This window comes from Trachemys scripta, chromosome 9, assembly GCF_013100865.1.
Source record: "Trachemys scripta elegans isolate TJP31775 chromosome 9, CAS_Tse_1.0, whole genome shotgun sequence".
NCBI lineage: Eukaryota > Metazoa > Chordata > Testudines > Emydidae > Trachemys > Trachemys scripta.
In genome coordinates, this window is record NC_048306.1 from 59,241,563 (window position 1) to 59,256,784 (window position 15,222).

The 15,222-nt window shown below is 42.2% G+C and overlaps 1 protein-coding gene across 2 annotated transcripts in view; it reads right to left on the minus strand.

The window, feature by feature from the left end:
- Positions 1 to 311: 311 nt before the first annotated feature.
- MAP6D1 (MAP6 domain containing 1) overlaps positions 312 to 15,222 on the minus strand; it is a 32,979-nt gene continuing 18,068 nt past the window's right edge. Inside the window, exons 2-3 of one of the 2 annotated variants that reach the window (XM_034782327.1) lie at positions 8,265 to 8,382; positions 312 to 2,689 (exon numbers count right to left, since the gene is read on the minus strand). In XM_034782327.1, coding sequence (XP_034638218.1) covers positions 2,612 to 2,689; positions 8,265 to 8,382 — 196 coding nt within the window. In that variant the 3' untranslated portion in view covers positions 312 to 2,611. Of the gene's footprint in view, positions 2,690 to 4,999; positions 6,943 to 8,264; positions 8,383 to 15,222 lie in introns of those variants that run through there. The other variant, XM_034782328.1, reaches the window with a different exon arrangement.

Below are 15,222 nucleotides of genomic sequence, written 5' to 3' on the forward strand. Positions count from 1 at the left end.
GACAATCGATCCCCTAATGGACACTCTTACTCCACCAGCGGAGGTGGGAGTAAGCGCCGTCGACAGGAAGCCGCGGAGGTCGATTTTGCTGCGGTCCTCACAGCGGGGTAAGTCGGCTGCGATATGTCGAATTCAGCTACGCTATTCACGTAGCTGAATTTGCGTATCTTAAATCAACTCCCCCCTGTAGTGTAGATGTAGCCTCAGTGTCGTTGTTCTAGGCAGGCAGCTCAGTTCTATTATTTTGGACTTCTCTCTTTGTTTTGAGTGATTTAGGAGACAGCCTAGTGTGACTGTCTTGTGGACCAGTGTGTGTCTAAGTACACAGCTACACAAAAATAGTTACAGATCTTTTTGTTGAAGGTCAATGTGCAATGCTATGTTTTACATCAAAATTAAGATTAGAAAAAGAACCAGTAGCCAAAATACATTTTATTAAATTAACTTTCAGTCCATTTGATAAAATACAAGCTTCATGTATTACCAGTTTGTTTACAACTGTTTTGTAGAAATATAGTAAATTAAGAAAAGAAACTGAGTAGGCAGTATGTGTTGGGTTTTTTTGCTAATAGTAAAATCCAAGAGTGAAATTAACTGAACTGTTGAAACTGAACTGTTAAAAACTTTATAAACAGATTAATCAAGCAGATTATACATTTTTTTTCTTTAGAAACATTTAACATGCAAAACATTTAGTGCAGTTTGGAATATTTCCATCAGTTTCCAGAAAAAATTATGATTCTCTCTCTCTCCTCCCCCCACCCCAATAAATAAATAAATAATATATAATATCGATTTTTTCTGCAAGTACTGATGTTAAATACTGCAAATTCATCAGACAATAAGTCCCAACATAAAATCTGAAGAGTGCAAGAAATTTCATCCCCCATCCCAAAGAAACTCACATTAATGGGCATATTAGCTTTACTCATGGTTGAGTCTTAGTGGCTCAATCATACCAGTTTTAATGGAAGTGGCTCCCTTAAATCCCTATATTGTACCTTCTAGGTAAATTTCAAATATAGTCCACCAGTCCCCAGTTCAAGAATCGCTTTTACGGAGATGATTGGCAATGTGAGTGTGTTTGTATAGTCCAAAGGATCATTAAACCAGCCTTTGACTTGAGCTCGGAAAAGGTTAAGAGAAAATTTCTGTAACTTCCCATTTTATCAAAGTTACTTTCATTACAGATGAATGAATAACTGATTACTGTTCAAGTTTGAGGGTAACAATTCCTTTCATTCTAATAGACAAATTTCTAACACACAAACTATAACTTTTTTCTGTGTGACATTTTCAGAAGAAAATTAGGAAAAATGTTAAATTAGAAATAGATGAATTATATTGCATAAACCCGTTAGATAAAAACTCTAAGTTTATCACAATCTTGATGAACGAGCAATAGGAAATGGTTTATTAAAACAGAATGAGTAAAAGTTAAATCCACATCAGTTATCTTTTAAAAAAGGTAATCTTTAGAATAATTAAATTTAAAATGGTCCATCTTTAAAAATGAAGGTATGACTTACATTCTACTTTTTTTTTAAAATAGAGTATCCATGTAACATTCATCTCTGGTTATTTTTAGCACTAGCATTACCAATATACAGGCAATAATTCAAGATTTTCAAGGCAATATATTTTTCATCTTGCATAAGCAAAGAGTTAACATTTAATAAAAGTCTAAGTATATCCTTTTATTAAAGAATCTTCAGATTCCATTATGCAAAATCCACGTACGCTATATACATACACTTTAAGCATGACCATTACAAATTACATCCATAAACATTTTAGTTTCTGGCCCATACAATCCACAGTAGTTATCTGAGCTGACCTAGTGAGTTTGCTGTCAGCCAAGAGCCAAGTTGAGGCGTTGTTTGACAGGACTTTCTTGATTCTCTCTCATGCTATTGTTGTTTATTCTTCAGAAATTCAAACTCCACCTAAGGTGGCTTTCCAACTTTGAAATATTCAGCTTTCAGCCATGAAGCCCCAGTGACTTTTTGTCTGATTTTCTTTTAAAAAGAGTATCATCATGCCAAAAGACTTCTAAAACACCACTGAAATCAATGCCAGTCACAGATGCTACACCATTTGGTGTAGTATTTCAATGTATGTGTGAGATGCTTGCTTGTTTATTTCAAACTTTAAAAAAAAATAAAAACAAGTTCAAAAGTCAGCTTGGGTCATTCACCAACTCTTTCACTGACCTACTGTAGACAGGTCTGTTAGATAGCACTGGCTTTAGTTATTTCCATTTGTGATTCTCCCCCCCCCCCTTCGTCCCCCCAATGCAGCTAAGTGTAGGGGCATTATCTGCAATACTGTCTTTGCTGCCCAAAGTCAATCTCTTAATGTGATACCAGCTGGCATAGTAATGAGCCTGGTTCTACAAAAACTAGGTCATCCCTTGCAGTCTGTTTTGCCAGTTCCAAATCAAGTGCTTTGCGATTTGTGTATTCACAGATATTATGCATATATCATTACTCACTGTAGCTGCTTTTGATATTGTCTCTTTGATCTTAACACCCTTCATGAAAGTTGCATAGCAGGACATTTTTACAAACAACCCACATTTAAGCTGCCTGAACGTGAACCGGATCCAAGTTCACATGTTGAGGATACGGGAAGGAGCCTGGAAAACCGCAGAAGGGTTGGGGGAAAACTTGGTCTTCGCTTCTGGAATCTAAAGGGGGAAATAATATGCATTAGCACCACTTCTGGGTACAGTAATCATGGGGGTTCTTGGCCCAAATGTGTCTGGTCTCCTCTCCACTGTAAAATAAAACACGTTGGAGGACAGTGTCATACAATAGTCCCCTGACACAGGTTGGTCTGGAACTGTAGATGAGACTGAACCATTTTTATAGCACAGTTCCAGGGCACTGTAAAAAATCCGTTCAATCAGATCCACACTGCAAGACCAGAACAGTTTGGATGGGCTGCTTCGTTGTAACTGGGTCCTTCAACACAGTTAAAGGTTAAGGTGCAGGTAGGACTGGAGGTGCGGTCTACAATAGCAAGACGAGCATGTTTGAGTGATTCTTGCTGGCAGGTTGCTAATGGATTCCCAGTCAATGTGCACAGAGTGAACTGCTGACCCTTTCACAAATCCTTGCTAACATTTGTTTCACACAAACATAAAGGCAAAGACACCACGGGACTAGTGATTGATTAAAGTAAGAGACTGGAGGAGAGATCTGCATGGTGCAAAGTCTGAACTGCTTGGAGGACACGAACAAGAAACCTCTCTAAAAATGTCTGAGCTCAGTGCTTTATGGAATAGCAAGTGTACTGTATGTATTGCAATCTGGGCACACACATGCAGCATTCAGGAAGAAAAGTTAACTATACTGAATATTCTGTATGCTCTTCAAGTAGGGACTGTGAGAGAGATGGCAGAGATGACTCCAGAGCAAAATTCCTATTGACTTCAATGGAGCCAGGATTTCACCCTAAGTGTAGCACTGTGGTGAACAAATGGTACCTACTGACGCAGGGTAGCTAAAGAGCCTATCTCTTAGCATAATAAGAGACTAACTGAATTTAAATGGAATTGTCTTTACTTGTGTCTTCTGCCCAGGCTTCAGAAGATAGTTATGCTTGAGGCCAGCTATGTAAGTTTTGTTTGGTCCTAATTACTCTAACAGTACTGCTGGAGGAGTGAGGAAGAGGAGCAAGGCCATAAGAACAGGACATGGAAAAAAGGAAATTAGCTATTGATCTGTTTTTTTTTTTCCCCCGCATTCCTCTGGGGATGAGTCTTAAATGTTGGTGAACAGAATAATATCACAAACAAAGCCACTGTGGAGATCAACAGCTGGAAAACCCTAGCTAAATCCTACGTACAGGTTAATGTAAAACAACTTGTGGAACTCATTGCTAGGAGATATTGTGAAGGTCAAAAGTATAACTGGGTTCAAAAAGGAGCTAGACAAGTTCATGGAGGATAGGGCCATCAATGATTTAGTTGGGGTTGGTCCTGTTTTGAGCAGGGGATTGGACTAGATGAACTCCTGAGGTCTCTTCCAACCCTAATCTTCTATGATTCTATAACTGTTAGCCAAGATGATCAGGGACACAACCCCATTCTCTGGGTGTCCCTAAGCCTCTGACTGCCAGAAGCTGGGACTGGATGATGGGATGAATCACTCAATAATTGCCCTGTTCTGTTAATTCTTTCTGAAGCATCTGGCACAAGCCAGTAGACTAGATGTACCCATTAGTTTGACCCCATATGGCTGTTCTTATGTTACCGAATCACACACGTGTAACCAAGCCGGGGCTTGGGCAAAAGGAAAAGCCTGAATGGTTTTTAAAGGTCTTCTATGGCTGAGTAAACATGAGTGACTTCAAAATGTATCTTCACTCTGTCTGATCTAGCTGTTTCCAAGCAGCATCTTCATGCCAACCTATTGCTTTCCTCACAGTAATGCTGTTTGCTTTGCTGGGTATGATAGAAAAGCCTCTGTACTCTGCTGTTCTGGGAGACAGGGCCATTACTGCCAATATTTTGTGCCTTTGGTGGTTTCTCTCTATGCATATGTGTTTCAGATTTTATCTTTGCCTCAGATCAATAACTGAAGTTATTGATGCTGACTTCCCCTCTACCGGGGGGTGCTCACCCCCTCCCCCCGTCCCAGGCCCTGCCCCTACTCCTCCCCCTCCTCTAAGCCCCCAGCCTGTCCCACCTTTTCCCGTCCCCGCTCTGCCCTTGACCCTGTTCCTGCTCCACCCTCGACCCCATCCTTGCTCTGCCCCTTTCCCCAAGGCCCCACCCCCACCCCTTCTCCACCCCTTTCCCCGAGTGTGCCCCAGCCCCGCTCCTCCCCCTCCTTCCCAGCACCTCCTGCATGCTGTGGAACAGCTCATTGCAGGAGGCAGGAGGCGCTGGGGGGGGGGGAGAGGGAGTTGATCAGCATAGCCGCGGCGGGCGAGAGGCACTGGGGGAGAGGGAAGTTGACTGCCGGTGGGTATTAAGCACCCACTAATTTTTTTCCTGGAGCACCCATGCAGTTGGCGCCTATGACTGGAGTAAGTGCTGTTTTGAGTCTGTAACTGGTCTCTTCCACGGCAGCCCATGGCATCCATAGGTCACGTGGAAGCACTGGAAGTTCTTTTTTGTTTCACTGCAACATTTTGGTCAGCTCTGTGCTCTGTTTGAGTATTATAACCTATGCTTGCAGGCAGGGAGATTCTAACTGGTCTTTTCCCCCCTCTACAATCTTGCTGTCTCTGTCCATCTCTTTCCTCTTTCAGCAGGCCCAGAATTCTCCAGTTTAGCAACTTATGACCCTTTATCTTTGCATTCCATAAGAATGTCAACTCTTGTAATAATGTCTGGTGAGGATCACACAAGCTGTGGCCAAAGTTTAATGTTCAAACACACCATGAGTTTTAACTCTGGTTTATGAAAGGCTCAAACAAGGCAAACTACTCTGATATTCATTTGGAGAGTTCTTTGTGGATTCCACATCCACTTGTTTTCGCTCTTCTTTAATCTCTTTGAGTCCTACTGCTGATACCACATCCCAGACATTGTTTCTCCCTTCCAAAAAAAGTTTGGCTGTATTGAAACACTTTGTACTTTGCTGAGAACAGGACTGACGCTAACACAACTTTATTTGACATTTTAGGCTGAGATATTTTCAAGCCTGCTCAACTTCCCATGAAATGTTTTGGGAGTTGGTAAATTGTTTCAGCTTCAATCGGGTTCTCAGCAAAGCACGAGGTAGTCTAATTCAGCAAGGATCGGGATATGGAATCAGCTAATTAGTGGAAACTGGAAGTCCAAATCCTCCAGGTGGCTTTGAAAATCTTAGCCTTCGTATTGTGCACTGTTCTCTTCTCTTCTCTCTTGCTAGGGAAAATCAACAGTCTGTGGTGCTCAGCCGTAATGCTTTCTTCTCTTTTCCCCTCAATCATTGATAGCACAGCCCCTTGTGATGACAGTGCTTCCTGTGGTACCATGTACCTGCTATTCTGACAGATTCTGTAGTCCAGGCTCCTTGTCCTCCCATGTCCAATTTGACCTAAATTCTGCTGAAATGCCTGTTCATTCTGCAGCACCCCAGTGCAACAGACTGGAGATTCAGTGGCAGCTTCAAGTAAGTTTTTAAAGGGCTGGAGGCTGCTCTTGAATTAAATATGAAAATGAATAATGCAAGTAGTACCGTGTCCCTTGTGTGGACTTGATATTAAATTCAATTTTATGCTGTTCCTACATTTGTCATTTTCAATGTGCTACAGAATTTTGTACTGCAAACATATAACTGCACTGCAGGGATTGTCTGAAGCAAGCTGGAAGTTTAGCGGCTCAGAAAGGAGAAGGAGAAGGCAATTTGCGATTAAAGGATAAGCACATTAGCTGTATGTTCCTGTTAAAGTAATCCGCAGTGAAATGGTTAAGTGTTGACATTTAAATTGCCCCCATTTGATTTCTAAGTTCACATCCCCTGGAGATGAATGGGACAGTCACCACCAGGGAGACCCCACTGCAGTTATTTAATTGGGTTCACAGTTGGAAGGCTTTCTTTGTAATGATTAGGGCTAGAAACAAATGTATTTATTTACTTTTAATCAAAGATGGAGAGCAATTCTGTGGCCAGGGCTGGATTCTGCAACGTTGCACAGCCATTTCTTCACCTAGCTTCCCAAATTACCCTTCCTCAAATGGCAGAAAGGGAGAGAGAGCCGTACAGAGATCTGCTTGGGTCCACTTTGTGTTTAAGATGATCAGATGTCACCGTGCCAGGGGACTCAGCAGAAGAGCAGACATAGATGTAAGCCCTGCCGCACTGCTTCGTGGCACCCCTACCACCTCTGCCAGGTTTAGATTTCTCTACATGCTGTTGCTGTATGGCCAGTGTCTCAAGTTTATGGCCAATGCTGGTTGTATTTGAATGCGACAGCGATGGATGAAATATGGATCTAGGCCTCCTACAGAAATAAAACACAGAGCAGATTTTTGAAGTTTGAAATTTCTTTTTCCAAGCTCCTTGGCTTTTAATTCTAGTTCTAGTTGTTGGGGCTTCTCTAAGCTCAAGGCTTCGTGGAGGGAGGACTTTTTGGTGAACAGGAAAAAAGTAACTTCATCTTCTCCCATCTGTGAGATGGAAGGGATTCCAGCCTTAAAATGTATCATTTTAATAAGTCTGCATCACTGGTCCTTCCCATTTTGCCGCACCACAGAAACCAGAGGAAACCTTCCTATACCCCTCAGAGCAAACAGGAGAGGGGGAAGTTGACGGCTTGGGTTTGCCTTGCAGCAGTGTTGAGGCTGTCTTGCCGGTTAGACCATGTCCACCTACTGTTCAAGGTCGATGGTGCATCTTGTGGCCAGCTTTGCAGCTTCAGCATTGCAGAAGGCTGCAGCGTAGGGTATTGCTCACATGTAATCCGTTCTCAGTTGGTGGGATGCTGTTTGCCTTGCACGTTTAAGGAGAGACTTAGGAAAAGTCCCGAACAGAGAGAGAATATTTACTTGTAGGTTTTTCAGCATCCCTTGAAATTGCTTTGTCGGCAAGGAAGCTTAAGCTTGTTATATAGCATAGTACAGTGCCTTATAAACAGGATGAAAACGCTCAGGGAATCTAACACTTCTAGGATCCCAGCTTCTATGCATATTTACTCCCTGCTTAGAACAGGTATCTTGATATTGCAGTAGACTGAAGTCTCTATCTCTGTCGATAGCTGCTCAGTTCTATTTATTTATTTATTTATTTGGTGGTGGCCCCAGTGTCCACAGTCACTCTCATGCATACCTACAAACATAGGTTTGTGCACACAATGCAGTGTTAATGTTAGGGTTGAGATTTTAAATGCACAAATCAGGAGGTTCAAAGTTAGATGTGCTTCACAGCATCCCCTAACATTAACAGATAACACAATTAACATCATTGTTAGCATAATTTGACCACACTGCACATGTACAGATGGTATTAAATTGATTGTATACAGTAACACAATACTTCGGACCAAGAAGATGTCTGAGTCAAGATTACTGTGGGAACCATAATTTTGAACTTCCTGACTCCTATGTAGTTTAAAATCTTGTCCTTAGCATTGAATTAAAAGTTATGAAGACCCTCTGCTAGGTATCTCTGAAAACAAGAGGTGACTGATGTGTATTGAGGGAAGAGCATTTGCTCAAGTCATGGTTTGGTTTCTAACCACAATGCATTGGTAATATGTAAGGGGTATGGAATTTTCTTTGGGGTCTCTTCAAAAGGCCTCCAGGGTTTGTAAAAAAGTATAATTACCTTAAAATCTGCCCTGTAGCTAGTCTCTTGCACAAAATGATCTTCTGGAATAATGAAGCCTTGCTTTGTCTTTATGGGCTTTGACGGCTTGGCTCCAGTCCATGGACGATACTCCTGCCTGAAACAAGTTGGTAAAAACAAAAGGACCCAGAATACAGAATTAATGCAGTGTTCAGACAGCAGGCACCTCTGCTCAGCGTGAGAGCAAATACATACAAAAGGCAAATTTGGGAACTGCTTGCTTATAATTAGGGTGACCAGATATCTCAAAATTAGGGGCTTTGTCTTATATAAGACTCCCCTCTGTTCTGATTTTTCACACTTGCTATCTGGTCATCCTACTTATAATTTCCAACACAGTGAAATCAAACCAGCCTGCTACGTCCATTTTTACTCCAACACCTAATAAAAGTAGACTCTCAAGCCAGCTCTGCATGCTGTATTCCTTAGAAAGCTGATGCTCAATGAAGGGTATAAAACAGCCTAGACGGACTAGCTCTGACGGCACTAGTTTCATCCTGCACCTACTTGCTGGAGTTTTCATGCTCCCTTTTAGAGCTGCTTGCTGATTTCCTCCTGGACAAAAAATTGTTTTTCATGCCCTGAGCATCTTGATTCTAGACCTCAGCCCCATGGCGTTTCACTTGCTTTCAGTGAATGATTTTCTTAATGTTTCTTTATCTGATTTTACCCCTCTTGGCTGCAGTCACATCTGCCAGTGTGCAGTGTTCTACCTATTCATGTGTCAGAGCTGCACCTCCTCTTTGCCCCATTATGGACTATCTGATGATTCAGCTGATATTTTCATGTGGCTGAGAGGTTGGAAAGCTCGGCTCATTAAGACTGAAGGAGAGGAAGGAAGAGATTGTGTGAGCCTGGAGTATGGCTGTGTTTGGTAAGATGGGTGCAGAGGCTGCCCTACCTTGCTTTCAGTGATCAAAAGTGGCTATCAGTGTCTGACTTATCCAGTAACTTGGCCCTCCACCTTGGTCCTCTGCACCTTTGTCACAGGGTTAACTAGTGCTCTCAGGCCATTCTGGAGGCTGCAGAAGTAGCCAAATGTGTCTGCTTGTTTGGGATAGGATTAAGGGAGTCTGCTGTGTGTCCCCTGCTGTAATAATGGGAGATCGCTGGCCTGTCCCAATTGTGCATCTAACTGTGGAAAGGCAGCTAACGGTTTATAGGTGATTGGAACACTACATAACAATGAACAGTGATGGGAAAAGGTATGAACATGGACACAGACTGAATTAGCCCAAACGAAAAGGGCTACTGATATAACTCATGGACTGTGCTGAGATTGTGCCTGGTAAACAAAGGAGTGGGAAACTGGAAATCAGTGGTCCAAAAATTGGCGGGTCATAAATTAAGCCTGATTGGTGAATAAAATAACGTGAGGATGGACTATTCTGCTCATCACCCCTTGCCTTGTGTGTCCTGATCAATACATTGCTAAAGTTTGGCATGGATTTTTTAGTGGTTTTTGCCATAATATTAAGCAGGCCAAGATGTCTGTACTCAAAACCTTGAGCCTTGCTGAACTATTTAAAGTTGTACAATGACATGGTCATGGACTCTCTGGGCCCATTTATTCTATCAAAATCAATACAACAGTCATAAGCAAAAATTATGCTAACTGCTACTGCAGCAAAGGCTACAGTTCAGAGTCTTAAGCTGTGTCTGGACTTGGAGAATAGACTGTGTTTTAGCAGGGAGCCTAGGTTTGATCACAACCAGCCAACTCTTTTTTTTTCCAACATGACTGCCCTTTTGATATTAGTTGGGAAGTGCTGTTTAACATACTGATAGTTAAAATACATTGCTAAAACTTTGTCTAGATTAGGATTTAAAGGTGTGTTTTTAGAATGTGTAGATTTATCTTGCTCAGCTAAGCATATGATTAAAATATACACTGCCTGGTCTACACTAGACTTTTAAATCTAGACACAGTCTTAAAACACTGCATGTTTTCCTAATCTCAGCATGCTATAAACCTCTAGGGCCCAAGATACTTCAGTGCTTTATTATCCTACATTTCATTGCCTGGCGGTTATTCAGATGAGGTAACTCTGCAATGAGTTCTTAAGTCTGTTCAGGACCAGCAGTGGGTCTCATTCAATAGAGGATCCTGAGGTATACAACTCCCTCCCAGGGAAGGCATACCTAGGTCTGTGGAATCTCTGTTTCCAAACCCGTGCTTGAGTGTCCACACTGTCTTGTAAACTTAGGCTTCCAATTGCTGGACCCATGTCTCACAGCCATGCTAATGCATCCATGCTGCACTACACAGACTTTCTGACTTGGGTACAGACTCAAGCTCTGACCAACCCTCCTAGTAAGGTCCTAGGACCCGAGTCCTGAGTGCATGCTGACCTGAGTCAGACTGATTTGTGTGTGGATGGAACTGGGGCTTGGGCTCAAACCTGAGTCAGAGCCCGAGTTTAGTGTGCACTGCATATGTCATCTATTTCAACTGGTCTGGTCTTGATGACTGGATTTGGGGCTTTTGCCTTGTTTTAGCACCTATTACCCACTCCACCTCTTTTCCACAGCCTTAACACCAGTTACCTAACAGGACTGCCCTGGTGGCAGATATTTCGATGATATCTGGCTGTGTGTTTGGGATGGCCTGTTCTCCTATAAGGGTATGTCTACACTACCCGCTGGATCGGCGGGCAGTGATCGATCCAGCGGGGATCGATTTATTGTGTCTAGTCTACACACGATAAATCGATCCCCAAGCACTCTCCCGTTGACTCCTGTACTCCACCACCACGAGAGGCGCAGGTGGAGTCGATGGGGGAGCGGCAGCAGTCGACTCACCGTGGTGAAGACACCACGGTAAGTCGATCTAAGTACGTCAACTTCAGCTACGTTATTCACGTAGCTGAAATTGCGTAACTTAGATCGATTCCCTCCCCCACCCCAGTGTAGACCAGGCCTTAGACTGTGGTTGGTCTGCATTTGGTGCTTTGTTACCTCTGGAGAGATCCCCTATAGAAGGCTTAAATATGTATCGTAAACAAATGCTATTAGCCAAGAACAGCCAGAACAAAACAGAACTTTCCCTAGGGAATCTCAAACATTTGTGAATGGCTAGCTGAATTCAAGCTCTGTACAGCTTTGTAGCCAGAGGGGAGGACATACTGGGCAAAGTACCAACGGGATCTTACTTAACCATTAATTATGTCACAATAGTTTCCAAGTACTTGAACCTGTTGTCTCACATAAGGCTGACTTGCCTTAAGGATACAGACTGCATTGATTCTTAACCTATCTATCCTAATGATGGCCCTATGCCATTACACCATAGAAGAGAAAAGGGGCTCAGTGTATTCCCAGCTTTGAATAAGTATCTGAGACTCCTCTTTCCAGGATCAAGTTTGTCTCATTACTTTATAATAAATCATCTGCTGATTTGGCATCTCTGAAGAAGTATGGCTTTGCATGGTGGTATCCTCAGTTTGGCTGGAAACCAAATAACTTGCCGCTCAGTCTGTACACCTAAGCCAATGTGATGGTATCTGGGCAACATTCTGTTTTCATCCATCAAATCAGAAAGGTGAGCAAAAAAATAGAATAACTATCCCATGCCTGGCGCTTTTCTATTGCTCAGACACTTAACGGACTCCAGAGGGGTTTTCCTCTGTAATTAGAACCAGGATTTTCAGACTATGTCCTTTGCTCACATTGGTGGGAAAGGTCTTCATGAGACCTGGGTGAATCTCTCTCTTACAGGTCCAACTGGCTTTAAGATGGCCCAGTCTCAAACAGTGGTTGATCCAAAAATTCCCTCCCTCATTCCCTCCCTGGCTGCCTTTTAAAGTAAATTCTGTCTGACTTTCAGCTTCCAGGACATACATTTGTTACTAGTTGTGCAGCCTAGGGGTAAACATGATGAGAAACAAACGTTTGTGTGCTAGCGATTACTGTCCTGTCAGTCAATGCAGGTTAAAACACAACTAAACATTCACTCTGATTAGAAGAACTGAGAGACTAAGTAAAAATATTGTTTCTATCTTTTCTCAGTTTATTTACTTTGTGCAATTGATAAAGCTATGTGTGGGTTGTTTTTTTTCCTGTGGTTGTACTTATGGGTTTTCCCCAGAGGAACAGGAAAAAGAAATACATTTTTAAAAATAGGCAAATGTGGATATAAAAAGACACCAATTAGCAGGGTGCTTTGCGTGAGCAGCTGTTGTACCTTTGTAATTTATTTTTTGCATTAGGTTAGATTTCAAGATGGCAGTGTCCTGTTTGAAACCAAGCTGAGTGCAATGCTTTAACAGCCCACCTACTGACAGGCCCAGCTGCACGAAACGCATGTGATCAGTCTGTTTCAGTGACTGGAAATGTTCCGCTACAGTATATAAAAGAACAAGGCAAGTGCTAGGAAAGCACCATATCTAGAAAATAAAATAATAGTTTTGCCTGATGTAGGGCCAGCTCCAGGCACCAATGAAGGAAGCAGGTGCCTGGGGCAGCATTCCGTATGTTACTGGGGTGGCACGTCCCGGTCTGCAGTGGCAATTTGGTGGCAGGTCCTTCGGTCCCGCTCTTCTTCGGCGGCACTTCGGCAGCAACTCAATCGCTCCACTTCTAGTCCTCAGCGGCACTTCGACGGCAGGTCAATCGCTCCGCTTTCGGCGGCGGCTCAATCAACTTTTTCTTTTTTTTTCGCCACTTGGGGTGGCAAAAAAGCTGGAGCTGGCTCTGGCTTGATGATGAATGTGGAACAAATAGAGGAGAATTGCTGAGGAGTTTTCATTTACTCCTGCTCTTTAAATCTGAATCTTTTGCTTCAGTGCTAAGAAAATAAAAGTTAATTTGCACTGCTTGCCTGTCTGTTCTTTCCCATCCATGTCTCTCCACTATGCAGCCACCTGTTATACCAGTCAGCTAAACAGGAAATAGAAGCTTGTGTAGTGACAATGATAAACTGGTTCCCCTGTACCGCAAAATAATTGGTTTCACTGTACTCACAAAAGAGTAGCTCATGTCTAGGCTTGGAAAGATTAGATTTTATTGGTAAATAGGTCATTAAATGTAGATTTCACTGTATGCACACAAACCAATGAAAAAATATTTCCATAGATGATGATAAAAATTTACAGAACGGCAAAGTAAAAAAAAATGCTGCTTTGGAACTTATTAGCATTTCATTTGAGGGTATTTACCTTGTATATTTTGATATGTGATGTTGACAATTTATATTTTAATGGTTATAAAGCTTTAACTTTTAGACTCAATATCTACTGTTATTAAATATTTGTCTGACACCCACATAATTTGCCACAACTGTGAACATTTAAATCAGATAAAACTCAGAAAAAAATTCTTAAAACCCATAATGTCACAAAATTGCTAAATCAATAAAAATAAAAAATGCTTAGAAAAAAAAACCCCATGGATATTATACATCAAAACTATAAAAAATAAAAATCAAATTCTGTCAAGTCTATTCTTGTCTCATTGGTAATCAGGGCCGGCTCCAGGCACCAGCCGACCAAGCACGTGCTTGGGGCGGCACCTTGTAAGGGGCAGCCAATCTTGGGGTGGCAGGGGGCGCTCGTTTTTTTTTCTTTTGGTTCGGCGGGGCGGCACTTGAGGTTTTTTTTTGTTTTGTTTCGGCGGTGCAGCACTCGGGAGTGGGGGTGTTTCGGCAGCGCTCTTTTTTTTTTTTTTTTTTGCCTCGCTTGGTGGGAAAAAAGTTAGAGCCGGCCCTGCATCTAATTATCTGAGCTATCCTGCGGTAGAACTACCTGATCTAGCATGAATGATTGCAAATCCAGACCAGGGTTTCCTCAAGCAAAGTTTGATTGACACACTCAAGAGAGCAGAAATCTACTGGCTAAGCCACTGCAATATGACAGTTGACACACACTCTCTGCAGCCTCTAGTCTGTTAGTTGGTTTTTTTTCCTAAATTAAACTGGAAACACTGACCTCCTGGTAGGTGATCTCTTGTGATCCGTAGGGATATTATTAATAGTCATGTTTATTACAGTAGTGCCGGGGACCCAACTCATTGTGCTTGGCACTGCACCATCACAGACTAGTAGACAGTCCCTGCCCCAAGAATTTACAATTGAAATAGACACACCACACAAAGGGTAGGGGAATGGGTATAACATACAATGCATGCTCAGCTTCCAGGAACCGGGCTGCCTCCTCCATAGCTAGGATTAGAGCTGGTTGGAAAAAAGGAAGGACATTTTGCAAACACTTTTTGAAGCACCCTTCCCTTTCCTTTCCTTTTTTAAATACATTTGAAAATTGTTGACCTGCTTTAGTTAGGCTCTACAAGGAGGATGGCCATTAAATGGTTACTTGGCCATCTGCTTTTGAAAGGAGGTAGTGAAAGCAGTCCCTGTATTGTGTGTGCTCTCCAAGTTAGGCTGATTCTGTGTTATCACTTCACTCTTTTGTGTTTAACCCCCCAGCATACACTCAGAATCCCTGATAGTGGGCCATGGCAAACAAGCCATTCACAAATACCAAAATAATGGTCGCACCATCTAATTTTGCTGAGTGCAGCATTCTGCATAAAGTGCAGCTCATCACCTATAGACTCTGAAATGTATTTTCTAATAAAGTGTCAACCTTTCTGGGGCTACTACCAGCCAGACCTGCAAAGTAAACACCGGTGACAGCAATAATGGGGGAGGCAGGAAGCAGTGTCAGAGACAGTAACTTAAGCACAGATCCTCATTTAGGTGCCCAACTTCCATTGATTTCAATGGGAATTAGGCACCTAAATACCTCTGATGATCTGGGCCTTAGAATTGAAGCAGCTTTAACATCAGTAGTTTTATTCTCTGTTGTTTTGGAATAAGGGTGAGGTATTCAGAGCTCTATAAATGGAAATGACCCAAAACCATATTTGTAGGCTTTGCTAAAAACTTGCGTTTAGAGATAGAAAACTGGCTCTTGAGTTGATGGAAGCATTTCAAATAATT